Here is a 15,442-nt window from a genome sequence, read left to right on the forward strand (position 1 = left end):
TTCTTCCCATATTAAGGTCAAGGGTGCTTTCCGGGGGAGAAAATGTGATGCACGTAGTTTGGATAACCTGCTACTCTCAGAATTACCCAGGCACCACAAGACACAGCTGGCTAGGTCAGGGGTGATTGGCTCCACTTTGTTCTAGTTTAGGGAGATATGCTTCTAAGACATAGCAGGGATGGCCCTTGGCCTCAGAAGACTGTGACAATCAGGAGGAAATTCTTGTAACTTGGGCTGTAGGAAGTGCAAATCTGACCACCTGATGGGTTTTGAAATGTTTTGTGTATACACAATCATTTCTTCATCCAACCAGAAGGAAACGGGAACTATGTAGTTCTTTATTTTAAAGAAGAGTCAATTCTAGATATAGTTTTTATTGTTCTCTCCATGGGGTCTTTTCCTCTGGAAAGCTATCCCCACTCCCTTACAGCATGGCAGCTGAGTTCCAAGACAGCAGGGGCTACAGCTGTGGCTTCACAAGGCCCAAACCTGGGGTGTCAGAGGGGCACTGTCACCACATTCTGTTAGGAAAATCCAACAGGCTAGATTCAAAGGGGGATCAGGCTCCTCCTCTTGGAGCACACCTCTCACATATTTACACAAGGGGATGCAATATTGGTGGCCATCTTTGGGACACCCTACCACAATTATGGCCTTTCTCTATTTACAATTTTGTATATTTCATTTAAAATAAGGACTCTGCCAAGTGGTGATTTGATATTGAATGGGAGGAGTAGAAGATGCTGGGTGTTGGTGTTACTACCCCATCAGGCAGGTGTTCTTTAGTAAGTCTACTGATTCATTTGGTCTCAGTCCCCTCATTTGTTCCACTAAGGGTTAATAGTCGGCAACAGTTGATAGCACTAAATAATTTTTAAATTCAGTTAAAAGTGCAGGTCAGGTACTGGGCACAGGTTTAGAGCTAGGTTTTATCACTGGTTCTCCAGCCTTAAAGTCCTCTCTTCTCTGGCAGGAAGCAGGTATTCAACATGGCCTGGGGCTAACTGGCAGCAGAAGCTCCTTGGAGTGGTAGGGACTTTGCCTCTGCAGATCTCACTAAGAGGGCAGAATCTTTTTCAAACAAAAAGAACTCAACAAACCAGTTTTCAAAAATCCCCTTTCCTATGTGCTTACCTTCTTTATTATGTACTTATTCTTGGGTGTTGAAATATTTAAGAACCTGGTTGAGGCAAGTTTCTGTGAGTTCCCTTCTGTCCTTTCTGGCTTGACAATATAAACACTGCCTCCACTATTAAGCTCCCTATGTGCTGATTCTAGGTGTGGACCCTGAGAAAGATGCCTACTAAGAAAGGCTCCTGGTGGCTAACTGGGTTCAAACAAACACAGAGCCTAGCAGTTATTTCTGTGCAGGGGCCTCTCATGCAAATGGCACTTCAGGGAGAAGCCTGCACTGAACTGCTTGCCTGCATTGTCTTCCTGCCATCTGAATCTCCCAATATAATATGAGGGGGTTTTTTTTAATTTTTTTAAATATGAGGTTTCTGTTGTTCATATATTTTTAAAGATTTTATTTATTTATTTTTAGAGAGGGAAGGGAGGGAGAATGAGAGAGAGAGAGAGACATGTGGTTGCTGGGGGCCATGGCCTGCAACCCAGGCATGTGCCCTGACTGGGAATTGAACCTGCGATACTTTGGTTCACAGCCCATGCTCAATCCACTGAGCTACGCCAGCCAGGCAATATAGAAGAGTTTTTGGAATCCTATTTCAACCAATAGGACGGAGACTTTTCCTTTCCAACTGGAGCTCCCTATCCAGTTGGAACTGCGGGTTATATCCCTGGCAGCATCTTCACTGACCAATCACAGAAGCTCCATTCTGACCAATTAGGACAGTGCCTTTTGGGCCAACCAAACTGGGAGGATTTGGAGTCCTCATTTGTATGAGGATGGGCCAATCAGGGACCTGATGAGGGGACTTCTATCTATGTAAGTCAGCTTTCCTCTGGGTCTGGGAGTGCACTTTTGCTTTTCACATTTAAGACTTCCTTTTCCTGGAGCTGAAATACGGAAGGTGTCTCTCTGGAGAGTGAGCAGAGCTGTCTAGCTGGAGAGGTGCTACTGTTCCATAGCTGTGCTGTATCACAATTCATCTGTTTGTGTTGAACAGTCTTCTCCAATGCACCTCAGACTGGGGATTCTTATTGGGCTTGATGCTTCAGACACAATCTCATTTATTCTTTACTACAACAGGGAAGGGAGATATTACTTCCATTTTTCTGTAAAAGTAAAATGAGGTATGGAGAAATACAGGAACTTGCCCAATGTCACAAAGCTAGAATATTCAGGGTTTGGTCCTGGGCCACAGTAGCTGGAGCAATTGGTGAAAACTCCCAAAGTTACTCAGTCCCAAACCAGTGTACCTTAGTGGAGCATTTGCTTGTCTGCTACTTTCCCCCTTTCCCATACCTTCCTTCCCTCAGGAGAAGACTGCCTTTGGGCTGAGGTGACAGCTGGGTGATAAAAGCATTGGATCGCAGGTCACCACAGCCTCGTTGCCCTTGGGCCCCAGATCTGCCCATTTAGCCCACAGGGGGCTTACCTGCATATGTGTTTTAGGAGGTACAGACCGGCCTGGCAGATGAGGTATTCTCTCTCAAGGACACACAAAGGAATTAATATTTTCACTTTAGCACCAAATGCATACCGAACTAACTTTGGTTCTCATACCCACCCGTGCGCTTTGCTGCATCAATTGCTTCTGTTCTGAGAAGGGCTCAGAAGACTGAGAGCGCTGAGCCAGCCTGCCTCCCGGATGCACAAGTCTCTAATTGTTGGCTACGTGGCGCAGTTGAAGGAACTTGAAGAAACATAAACTGAAACCAAAACGGCCCCAACGCCCCATAGGGCGATAACACAGATGAGGGGAACCCCACCCGCAGCCCGGCCAGGGCCAAGACCCCGCTCTACACGGCTCCCCAGCGCCCCTCCCCAAGCTACTTCTCCTCCTTCTTTGGGGTCCTCTTCTCTACTGCAGTGAGAGAGGAGGTGAGGACAGGCGGGCCCCGCAGGCAGCTTCAGGCAGAGAAAGGGCCTGAGGGGTGGGTGGTGGCGGGAGGGCGGAGACAAGGCGGGCCCTCCTGGAGCGACTGCTGCCCCAGCCCCTTCCAACAGGGTTGGCAGTCCGGCTGCAGAGACAGAGGCCTTGGGGCGTGGGGGAGATGGCGGTGCGCAGTCTGGGCTGCTGCGTCAGGCGGCTCCTGGACATCCTGCAAGGGCGTGCGGGACTGCGGGGGTGGCCGCTGCCTGTACTGAACTCGCCGTGCAGGGCCGCCTCCCGGCCCCCAGGCAGCACACTGGCCACCGCAGACACCGCGCACCCTGCCTCCTACCACACGCTGAGAGAGCAGGCGGCCCGGCAGCCTGCAGCCTTTTGGGGGCCGCTGGCGCGAGACTCGCTAGTGTGGGACACCCCCTACCATACAGTCTGGGACTGTGACTTCAGCAGTGGCAAGATCGGCTGGTTCCTGGGAGGCCAGCTAAACGTGTCTGGTGAGTGGGCTACGCGGACCATGGGTGTCCCCTAGTCATGCGTCCAGAGGTGACTCACAGAACATAGCGGCGCAGCGGTCCCAGGCAGATCACTGGTCAGTGGGCCTTCACCTCTGGGCCGCAGAGGCTCCAGCTTCCCTGTCCGCAGCAACTCCGATTGCCGATCCCACTTTCCCCGCTCCAGCCAGCGCCTGCGGAGACCTGGCCCAGCGTCAGCTTGGGTCGCCCAGCTGCTGGCCTTGCCCCAGCTGCCTCCTCCAATGGCGGACACTCAAGTTTAACCTCGGGGTTCCACCGCCCCGCAGAGCGCAAGCCAGCGGGGAGCAGCAGGAGACACTTGGGCCAGGCTGGGGTGGTGGGTTTCCGGCGCCCAGGAGGGGGGACTAACATAGTCCTGTCCCCCCGGGCTGGAGGCAAAACTGAATAGCATTAGGCTGTTGCTACCTGCTGCCTGCCAAGCAACTGACCTGAGGAGAAATGTAAACAAACCAGGCTGTGGAGTGTGGCTGGGGAGCAGGAAACCCAAGGCCAGCAGCTGGAATCACTTAATCTCCTTGCTCCCAGGCAGCGCCTAAAGGAGGGAAGAAAGGAGTGGAGGGACTCTCTCCCCAACCCCTCTCCCATCCTCTAAAATGACCCAAGGCTTGTTTTAGACTTGGTTCTAATTGAGGTCCTAGAAACCAGCTCCACCAGCCACTCAGTCCTTTGGTATTGCTGAGATAGAATTTACTACTTTTTTGTTAGGAATTGGGAATTGCATGGTGGCATGAGTAGACTGTGCCCTGAGGCAGCAAGGAAAGAAGGCCCAGGAACTAGAGGCAGTAACCAGCCAGGCAGAGTAGGTGGAGTGTGGGCAGGCAAGGCTGCCTAGGGAGTAGGGGACTCACAGCCGGGTGGGTTGCTCAGGGGGCTGCATGGTCAGGGAGACTGGGGTATTGAGTTACCTGGGGTTTAAGGGGTGTTTCAGGGAAGAACTTGCAGATTGTAATAGCAGGGTCAGGCCCTGGCCAAGTCCTGGACATGAAGCACACGATCTGGCATGTTGCACAACTCCACCATTTACTGGGCCTGTAACTACTCCTCTGAACCTAACTCTCATTTGTAAACTGGGAACAGTAAGCCCTCCTGCTAGGCTGATTGTGAGGACAGAGTGCTGGAGGTGTGGAACAGGCCCAATACTTATTGGTGATCAAGAAGTCGTAGCAGTTTTCATTTATACTTAGAAGTAGCAAGACAAGGTAGTGTCTTGCAATTATTTTTCAAACAAAGAAACTTAGGAAAGAACTTTGGACCAGATGTTTTTTCATATTGTTACTACTTTGATGGTTTAATCAAAATCACTTATTTAGATAAGTGCTTTCTCTAAAATTGAGTCAGCAGCAAGTGTCCTTGAGTTAGTGGGAAAACAAAACAAAACAAACCCTTAGGTTTGTAAAGTTGGTGACTTGTACCTTCAAGGGAAGGGAGGAGAGCAACTGATTGAAGTACAGAGCAGAAAATGTGCAGCTTCTATGCAAGCTGACTGAGACTGGAGGGCCTGAGACTGCTGTGAATGGTCAGGTTTGGTGGCTCATGCACACTTGTAGCCTCTCAATACTAGATAAGTCACTGGGGATGGACCTCACGAGGAGACAGAAAGGGCCTCTTGAGCCTCTCTTGGTCAGAATCAACATGTGCTTGGCTAGCAGAAGTGCTTCTTTTTAAAAAAATTATTTCTCCAGAAATCGAGCTTCAGAAACTGCCTTGTGGAAAAAAATTCCAGCAGCATTCTTACCCTGAATGTGTGTATATGTTTACCCTCTCATCTCAGAAATATCTGTGTCCAAGAAGGGGCAGGAAAGAGGTGTTCAAAGTCATGAAAGGCAAGGACCTACATCCAAGATTACTCTGTCCAGCAAAGCTATCATTTACAATGGGAGGGCAGATAAAGCACTTCTCAGATAAGGTCAAGTTAAAAAAGTTCATCATCACCAAGCCCTTATTATATGAAATGTTAAAGGGACTTATCTAAGGAAAAGAAGAAGATTGAAAACTATGAACAGTAAAATGACAGCAAACTCACAACTATCAACCACGAAACCCCTCAAAATCAAAAACTAAAACAAACTAAGCAAACAACTAGAACAGGAACAGAACCGCAGAAATGGGGATCACATGGAGGGTTATCAACAGGGGAGTGGGAGGGGGAGAGAGGGGGAAAAGGTACAGGGAATAAGTAGCACAAATGGTAGGTAGAAAATAGACAGGGGAAAGTTAAGAATAATATAGGAAATGTAGATAGCAAAGAACTTATATGTATGACCCATGGACATGAACTTAAAGGGGGGGTATATGGATAGGAGGGGATGAATAGGGGGAGGGAAATAAAGGGGGAAAATGGACAACTGTCATAGCATAATCAATAAAATATGTTTTTAAAAAAGAAAAAAGAAATATCCTGCATACCCTCTTGACCTGTTTCCCAGTGTCTGCAAACCACAGAGGTGATGATATAAAAAAAAGGCTAAACCCAGCCATAGCTGTCCTAGGAGCCCCCTAGAATGTTGTGGAATGGTGGGTGTGTTTGGGACTGATCTGATCTGTGTGATAGTATGATGATGACTTATTCCAAAGGAGTATCACTTTTGAAACCCCCATTATCCCTTCAGGAAAATCTGTACCAGTAGTTCTCAAACTCTGGTCCCCAGACTGACAGCATCAGCATCACCTAGGAACTTTATTAGAAATATAAGTTCTCAGGCCCCATCTTAGACCCACCAGAACCAGAAACCCTGATGGTGGGGCTCTGCAGTCTGTGTTTTCAAGCTTTCCAGGTGCTCTTGAGGCATATACAAGGTTGAGAACCACTGACCTGTATCCCCTAACCTAGGGCAGATAGAGACATTTCTAAATGGGTAGAATTGGGATTAGTGTCCTGGCAATGACTCTAGTAAACAAACAAAAATGGCAGATGGGTGTAGCACAGCTTAATGGTTCTTGGTGTGTCGAGAATTTCATCTAGGTCTGAATCCTTGCTTTCCCTTTACTGTTCTTTGCACTGGTTTCCTTGTTTATACAATTAGGACAGTCTGAATTTGGTTCTATTTGCTACTATTGCATATCAAATGACCCCCAAGTATTGTATTATGCTCACAATTCTGTGGGTCAGGACTTTGGACAGGGCCATGTGGGCATGACTTGCTTCTGCTCCCCACTGGTCTATGTCTGGGGCTGTTGTTGCAAGTCTGGGACCTTGACCAGGATGATTCATGCTGGGTTCAGCTGGAGCTGTGTCCCCAAACACCTACACAGGGCTTCTCACAGCCTGGCAATGGCTCAGTGAATGTCAACCAGAGGTCACAGACACCACAGCAGGAGCTGCTAGGTGTCTTTGGACCAGCAGTGGATGGCCTGGGAAATCCTAGGGTTGTTGTTAGCATTAAATGAGAAAATACTTAATAAAGCTCACTGCATAATCCGTTTTTATATAAATTTTGTGTTTATTGATTTAAGTGAGATAGAGGAAGGGAGAGACAGAGAAACACTGATTTTGTTGTTCCACTTATTTATGTATTCATTGGTTGATTCTTGCATGAGCCCTGGCAGGACCAGGGATTGAACCCACATCCTTGACATATTGGGGATGGGATGGTGCTCTAAACAACTGAGCTACCTGGTCAGGGTTCTTTGCACAGTCTTTAGTGTGTTATTCATGCCCAATCACTGGTCTTTGTTATTTATTAATGAATGCTGTAGGGGTAGGGAGGTGTGTGTGTGTGGAGGACTATGACATTGAGCCTGGTCTTCAGCAGTGCTGCTGAGAGTGCTGTGTCTCCTCTGAACAGGACCACATGGGCTCGCATCTGATAAATCTGGGATAGGCAGGAAACAGGTCAAGAGGGTATGCAGGTGGCCAACAGGGCTCAAAGGCCATTCTGGAGCTCTGGATTGGTAGCTAGGTCACCAGGTGAGTCATGATGTCAGAGATGGGCATAAAGATAGTCACCACCCCATTCAGTGTCTTGCTTCTATTACCTCTACATAAAACTGCTTTACAGAGGGTTCTTTGGAAAGCCAAGATCTAAAAAAAGATTCTTTCCAGTTTTTGAAATTTGGCTTTGTCCTCAGTTATAGTTCAACAGATGTTTTGCTCTGTGGCGTATAAGCTCAAGATGTGAGGAGGTTGCAAATGCAGAGCCAGAAGGTAACAACATGTGTTGATTTCAAACACACAACTACACTCTACTTTCTAAACACTGGGTTCTGAGTCTGATTTTTTTTTAAAGTGTGTGTATTCTAACTCTCAAACAAGGGTATAGAGTAATAATTTTTAACTAAGCATTGAACACAGAGATTTCTGGATGCTTTTTGAAACATTAGTTGCAGCAATGGGAACCATTTTGCTGTACCTTTCTCTTCTTTATGACATGCTTCTAGTAATTTAGAAGGCAGATACACTGACAGTCAATCAGAAGATGCTATACTCCTGTGCTTCACTTATTTCTCAGTGATTAAAATACCTTATCTAAGGTTTTTCAAGGAACTCTAAATGAAAATATAACCCCAAGTCTTAAGAGAAAGTCCTACAGAAGAGATTGAATTCTCCATAGTTGTCAGAAGCCTGACTTACTTTATAAAGCACATGCAATGGTAATGGAAAAAAAATTAATTAATTTGTAAAAATCAGGTGCTTCTGGAAATTTGGAAAATGCAATTTTGTGATTGATGAAATATCTTAAATTGTGCCAAGAAGATTTTTTATTTAAAGAAAACCCATTGTGAATTCTTTTGTGAATATAAACTCCTGTGTTTCTTTTGATTGAAGTAGAGTTTCTGTATGTGGGTTTACTTAAAGTTGGGGAGGAGGATTGGTGTGTTTAAATAACTGACAGGATTTCTTGAAAATTCCTATGCAAGTGTGTGCCATCTTTATAATGGAAATGATAACCTCTCATAGTCTTTATAAATTTTGTTTACTTACATATTTAATTAGAGAGAAACATTGATTTGTTGTTCCACTTATTTATGCATCCATTGGTTGATTCTTGTGTATGCCTCAACCAGGGATCAAACCTGCAACCTTGACATATCGGATAATACTCTAACCAACTGAGTTACCCAGCCAGGTCCTTGTAGTCTTAACAAACAAACAAACAAACAAACAAACAAACAAATGCCAAACCTATGAACAATCAGCAGGCATTTACTTAGCTATTTGCAAGGCTGTGCTAGTCTCTATGTTAAACTGCCTTGAGGTGAACATGATGGAGCCTCTTCTCATCTCATTGTCATGACACCAGTGTGAAGTGGTCACATTGTACAGGTGTGGGAATAAAGGCTCCAGCTCATGTGCAATGATGAACAGTGCAGAGAATGCCCTAATGCCACAGAGTCTGCATTTTAATGAGGAGATGAATCACAAATTAATAAATGAGCAAATCCATACTAGGGTAACTTGCTCAAGGCATTTATAGTTGCTAAGGGAAGAATTATGATGTCACTCCCCAACCCACACCTATGATATGTGAAACTTTTTTTTTTAAGATTTTGTTTATTTTTAGAGAGGGAAGGGAGGGAGATAGAGAGAGAGAAACATCAATGTGCGGTTGCTGGGGGTCATGGCCTGCAACCCAGGCATGTACCCTGACTGGGAATCGAACCTGTGACACTTTGGTTCGCAGCCTGCGCTCAATCCACTGAGCTACGCCAGCCAGGGCGATATGTGAATCTTAAGGGACATGGTTCCTACTCTCAGTGATCTTGTGATCCAGACTGCAGAGAGTTTAACAGAGCCGGCATTGTGTCCCAGAATGAGACCACTGGGCAGATTAACTGGACCACTAATCGATGCAGAAGGAGAGATTACTGTGTGCTGGGAAATTTGGAAAAGGCTTGAATTAGGAGGTGAGGCTTGACTTGTGCCTTAAATTGCACCTAGGGCCCTGCCCAACTCTTCTTGGAAATGCTTGTAAATGTAATTTTCTTGTCCTACTGCCTAGTTCTCTGGGTGAAGACTTTTTTTAAAATGTGGAGAAATAAGAATTTCTTCTTTTTATCCTCACTCTCTCCCTTCTTTTTCTCCCTGCAATTGAGGCAATAGCAGAACCCATAAATATGGGTTAAAAGCCAACATATACATGTGTTTTAGGGCCACTGGAACCCAGACCCCACACTGTGCTTTCTCTAAGTGTCCATGTCATCTGAGTGTCAACCATAGCAGCTGTGAAGTGTGCTTCTCTTGGGAACATGGCCACAAAATCTGACCCTGTGACCAGAAACTCTCCAATGGCATCTAATTCCTGCCATCACTCCCAGAGTTAGAAACTGTTACCCCAACTTCAGATTAGAAAAATGAAATTTAGATTAAATAATAAGAGTGTTATTTCTGCTTAGTGGGTGTTTGGACATGGCTGGACTCTGGAGGATGGATTTGACCTGTGACTCAGGCTGCCATCTAGTGAGGGTGTAGCCAAATGTCTTACAGAGCTGGCAAGTGTTTTTGGTCACTCCGGTCCCCACAGGGGAAAGAAAGCACCCTGGAATTTGGAATATATGTATAAAATAGAATGTGTTTAGATGTGCACATACATGCCTGTCTGTGGGAGCATGGTCCTGGACCAGCAGCAACAGCATCACTGGGATCTGTTAGAGGTGAAAAGCTCAGGCCCACCCAGACCTGCTCATTCAGACATCTGGTTGGGGGGTGGGGGGCTCACAATCTGTGTGCTAAGAAGCCCTCCAGGAGTTCTGGGAGATTTAGAAGTGCTGATTTAGACCAACAAGAGAACTTCTTGAGGAACAAAGCCATAAAGACAGGAAGCGGTCTGTACCCTCTCTGGGGCATGGTGCCAACCTAGTGCCATTTAGATTCCATTGTTGCCCTTTAGCTCAAGGACTTGAGTGGGCTGTCCATCATACAGAGCTGTGGTGCTTCTTTGCTTTCTACTCTCTGATCTGCATTAGGCCACATGTATACAAACATGAACAGGATATCTGGTCCCTGTCCACAGAGGGACAGCAAGTGCAAACATCACAGGTGAGTGAATTAAAGGTCAAAGGGATGCAAAGCGCTCACCAAGAGAGTGAGAATGTGTAGGTTGGGACCTGCAGGAAGTTGGGCACCAGGTGAGAATAGCAGTAGGGAGAGTAGTACAGTGTGCCCCAGGCAGGGAGAAACCATGCAAAGGTCTCAAGGCAGGAAGGTGCTTAACAAAATTGGCACTGCCAATGGCGAGAGGTAGATCACTCAGGGCCTTAGTGGTCATTTGTTCAGCACTTCCCATATGCAAGGAAGGGACCTAGGGACACTGCACCTGGGGCTCAGTGCTGACCTGCCTGAATTCCTGCGACTTGTCAGCCCCAGGAAGAGGTGGACATAGGGCTGTCTTGCTCTCCACCCAGCCACATCCTGGATGCTATCAATCCTGGGGCAGGTCTTTCCCCTCCACCTTTGGCCCCTCTGCCCTCCTGTTTGGTGTGAACCATGCACAGGATGCCCTGCTGGGCTCCGGGCCACTGAGGATCTAGGTTAGAAATTGGGCAGTCATGTGTGGGCACCCTAGCTGCCATGGGAGCAAGCAATGTGGGTAGATGAGCCCCAGCAGGAGCCCATCTTTGCTTTGAGCCCTTTTGCTTTGAGGCCCTTCCTATTGCTTCCTGGCTAGGCCTTGGGCGGGTCACTGGACCACCTGTAGATTGTTTCCTAAGCTATATCTGAGCCAGCCTTTTTCCAAGGTGACTCAGAAGGTACAACTCAAGGTGGAATAAGATGTTTTGGAGCAGGCTTCTCAGATAAGAGTATGCACACCTCTCATCTGGAATTTTCTCAAGGCTGCTCTGGGGTGGCACCAAGGATTTGTATCTGTTCCCCATTAATGCCTGGAGCAGCCAGGGTCCAGTGAACACTCATGTATACATGGAAGCAACACTCTTCTGCTCAGGGCACAGTTTTAACTCACTCTGTTTCTCTCCTCCATCCCTTCTTAGTATCTGTCCTTAGCATCAAGGAGCTGGGTGCTCCAAGGCTTGTCATGACCTGCCTAGGGTCACTGCTTCCTGTTCCATCAATCAGGTCCTCCAGGGCCAGGCAGTTGGAGGAGGGACAGGACCTGCTCTGCTGAGGCGTGACTACCACCTCAGCTCCCAGGGTAGGGTGTGTCCTCATCTGCTGCTTGTTCAAGAAAAGTCAGAAATCCCCAGTTTTAGTGTGAAAACTTCATATCTCAACTTTGGAACATATTGAGACACACACACACAAACATACACACATTGATTTTGGGTTTATTATATAAATCTAGGTTCTGCCACCAAGCACCTTCTCAGTTTCTCTTCTTTCTCTTTCTCTCTTCTGTTTTTGGGCATTTCTTCTCATCTGTTTGTTTAATAAGTCAAAGAACTTTTCTGAGTCAATAAATAGTAACTTTTTTCATGACATTTATCTTTATTTATTGCATATTTTTGCCATATAATTTATATGCCTGTTAAGAGTCAGAAAATTGTAATGAAAATTTTATTATAAGAATAAATAATAGATAACATAACCCAAGGGGGAAAAATGTAATTCACATACACTCACACACATATTAGCTAAAGTATATAAATATTTTCATGTAAGTTCACCCTCTCAAGAATTAAAGAAATCATGATCTTTTGGTATCTCCCATAAATTTTGTCAGAATGGTTATATCCTATTTAAAACTTACTAACTCACCCTGGATGGTGTGGCTCAGTGGATTGAGTGCTAGCTTGCAAACCAAATGGTTGAGAGTTGATTCCTAGTTGGCACATGCCTGAGTTGCAGGCCAGGTCCCCCAGTAGGAGGTGCGAGAGAGGCAACCACACATTGATGTTTCTCTCTCTCTCTCCCTCCCTCCCTTCCCCTGTCTAAAAATAAATAAATGAAATCTTTAAAAAAAAATTTCTAACTCATAGCATGGTATTTATCAGTTGGTAATAGCACCTTGTATTCATGTAACAGCACTTTAACATTCAGTATTTCATTTGTTTTTGGCCATAGCCTTGTGAGTTAGAAATGATAGATAATGCAGCTCCTATTTACATAGGAGGAGATTGATTTGAAGAAGATAAGTAACTGCCTTGAAAAGAAAACAAACCATTTATATACCTGGACATTGGGGTGACCTTGAAGACCAGATGGACAGATAGCTGCTGCCCCCAGCAGATATTTGTGGTGATCATTTTCCCTATTGATGGAGAGGTGAGCAATGAAAGCCTGGCTTTGGAGGCCAGCATGGACAACCACAGCTAAGCTCACTTTGAACAGGATGTCAGCAAATGAACATGATTCTACTAATCTTCAGGTTTACAGTAAACTGGCAGAATTGACCTGTTTTTTTTATGGGCAGTCATGTGACCAGAGCTTGGGTAATGGAGGGGGAGGGGAGCAGAGTCTTTTGGAAAACCAGCATTGCATTTCCCCATTGCTGCAACACTCCTTGGAAAAGAGGCTGGTTTTAGGGTGTTGGCTGGACACCTGAGAAGGGATGTGGCTCCTTGACCTGGACAGTGTGCATCTCTACCACTTGCAAGAGCCCCTTGCATGAATGTTGTATTGAATCAGAGACATCCTATTTGTATTAAATATTCTTTCCAGCCCTGGCCAGGTGGTTCAGTTAGTTGGAGTGTCATCCCATACACCAAAATGTTGTGGGTTCAATCCCTAGTCAGGGAATATACCTAGGTTGTGAGTTTGGTCCCCAGTTGGGGAGTGTAGTGCAGGCAACTGATCAATGTTTCTCTCTCACATCAATGTTTCTCTCTCTCCTCTAAAATCAATAAATATATTCTCAGGTGAGAATTCAAAATATATATATAAACATTCTTTCCAACATCTGAGGCTATGGTGCTCAGCCCCAGCTATACAACAGAACCACCCAGGAGCCTTGAAAATTACAGGGTCTTTTGGGTCAAGGTTTCTGGGGGTGACCCAGACAACACCAATGTGTGGCTGGGATTGGGACTGCTGGTGTGAAGTGTCTGCTTTATACCATTCACAGGGGATCGATCACCCTGTACCTGTGAGATTGTATTTGTGTAGTTATTATCTTATTTTTACAGGCTTTGACAGTCACCCTTCTCCTTGCAAGGAATAGAAACCTCACCTTTGATGAGGGAAATGAAAGTATCCACCTCAACAGAGAGTAGTGCAAGTCACAGCACACAGACCCTCCCCTGATTCTGACTCCAAGAGCCCCAAGTTTAATGTTTGTTAACATGTTTTTGTGCAGTCAACTGCTTGGATCAGCATGTTCGGAAGTCCCCGGAGAGCATTGCTTTGATCTGGGAGCGAGATGAGCCCGGAACTGAAGTGAGGATCACCTACAGGTATTGTGTGTCCCCTGATGGCAGGCATCTCAGTACCCCACAGGGTCTCCTGGGCCTTTATGTCTTTGCTGTAGATGCTGGCACTACACCTCTGCTGGACTGTGTTCCAGGAGCAGGATTGCCCAACTTGGAAGAGGCCTGGCCTTCCTGTTCACTTGGCAATACTTCAGATTCCCGTAGAAGGAATTGCATCTTTGAGAACAACTACAATGAATGTTCAAGGTATAGGGAATCTATGGGTGCAGAACCATCAGTGTGTGTTTGGTCCTGGGCAGGGGTTGTCTGAATACCAAGGAGCATGTTTCAGCTTTGGAAATGTTCTCTCATCCCAGGAAAAGTAAGCATGAATGCAAGCTGAATAAAATAGATGCTGGCATAATTATTGTAAGATCAGCCTGCTCAGCCTCTTATTCTTAGTGCACTTATAAAAGTGAGACTGAAAATAAAATCAAGTCTTTTACAGAGGAGTACACCTGACATTCGTATTCTTTGATTACTTAAATTCTTCACATATTCTAAGTGCCATGCACCTTTCTGGATATTATGTGTATGTCGGAGGATTCAAACAAACCCAGTGTCCAGGAATAGTAACTGGCCTCCTGCAAGTGCTGCCTCCTGTGGGGAATGGCCTTGCTTGGGGTCTCTGTGGCTGGTCACTGCAGAGCTTTGAGTCTTCTTTCCCCAGGGGTAAAACTCCCTTTTCTAAAGCCTCTAGTTCCCTTCACAGTACTATCTCACATCCACTATGAACCTTAGTTGTGTGTCCTTTCTCACCGCTCCCACTCCCCATCAAGGAGTCATGATCATGATTATGCTCCTGGTAGGTGCTTACAGCTTTTCTTGTATAATCATTTAACAAGTTTTATTGTGTGCCACTATATTAAACAATCCCCAAATACATAGCAGTGTGGCTGGGTGTCTTTGAGGAGGTGATATTTAAGCCAAGATCCTATTGCTTAGGAGAAGTAGCCATGAGAAGAATGGGGGAAGAACTTCTCAGGTCAATTCAGAACCCTCAGGGGGAATAAGCATAGGTACCCCAGGAACAGAGAGAAGGTACATGTGGCTAGGGTGATGGGAGTGAGAGAATGCAGTAGGAATGTTCAGAGGAGTAGATCCAGGTCCAGGGGCTTGAAAACAGCAGTTCTTCCCTTGCCATTTGGATGATTAGGGAGCCACTGGGCACCCCTAATTTTTTGCATGTCTCTTAAACTTGGGATTTATCACCAAAGATGGTAAAATTCACCAAAGATGATAAAACTACTCAGGTTGACTTTTGGATGTGCTGCAGCTTTTAGTGGGTACTGCCCTACTTGTTTTCTCCTGTTTTTGTCAACACCCTCAGCATTCATAGTCCATCATGGCCTTTCCAGCTTCTGTGTGGACCCATCTTCCACCAGCCAAACTCATTGCCTATACAGATAAATGTTGGGCCCTACTCAGACAACTGAGGCAGATCCCCAGGACCCCTGTGCACACTAGAGTTTGAGGAGCACTGCTCTAATATATAAACTGGCTCCATTGTTCTTTACTATTATTGGCCCAACTTGATTTGTGTGTGATTCTTTAGTAAAAGATTGAGACTCTATGGGTTACATTGGAGGAGCT

General features: G+C 45.8%; 1 protein-coding gene and 1 long non-coding RNA gene across 3 annotated transcripts in view; one reads left to right on the plus strand and one right to left on the minus strand.

The window, feature by feature from the left end:
* Positions 1-321: 321 nt before the first annotated feature.
* LOC118496755 lies at positions 322-2,868 on the minus strand. The gene is made up of 2 exons (XR_004899314.1): positions 2,562-2,868; positions 322-521 (listed from the first exon to the last, which is right to left on the minus strand). It is a non-coding gene; the product is annotated as an uncharacterized LOC118496755 (long non-coding RNA).
* A 192-nt stretch (positions 2,869-3,060) lies between these two features.
* ACSS1 (acyl-CoA synthetase short chain family member 1) overlaps positions 3,061-15,442 on the plus strand; it is a 65,767-nt gene continuing 53,385 nt past the window's right edge. For both annotated transcript variants that reach the window (XM_036009423.1, XM_036009424.1), the window contains exons 1-2: positions 3,061-3,511; positions 13,738-13,834. In XM_036009423.1, coding sequence (XP_035865316.1) covers positions 3,181-3,511; positions 13,738-13,834 — 428 coding nt within the window. In that variant the 5' untranslated portion in view covers positions 3,061-3,180. The remainder of the gene's footprint in view (positions 3,512-13,737; positions 13,835-15,442) is intronic.

This window comes from Phyllostomus discolor, chromosome 9 (assembly GCF_004126475.2).
Source record: "Phyllostomus discolor isolate MPI-MPIP mPhyDis1 chromosome 9, mPhyDis1.pri.v3, whole genome shotgun sequence".
NCBI lineage: Eukaryota > Metazoa > Chordata > Mammalia > Chiroptera > Phyllostomidae > Phyllostomus > Phyllostomus discolor.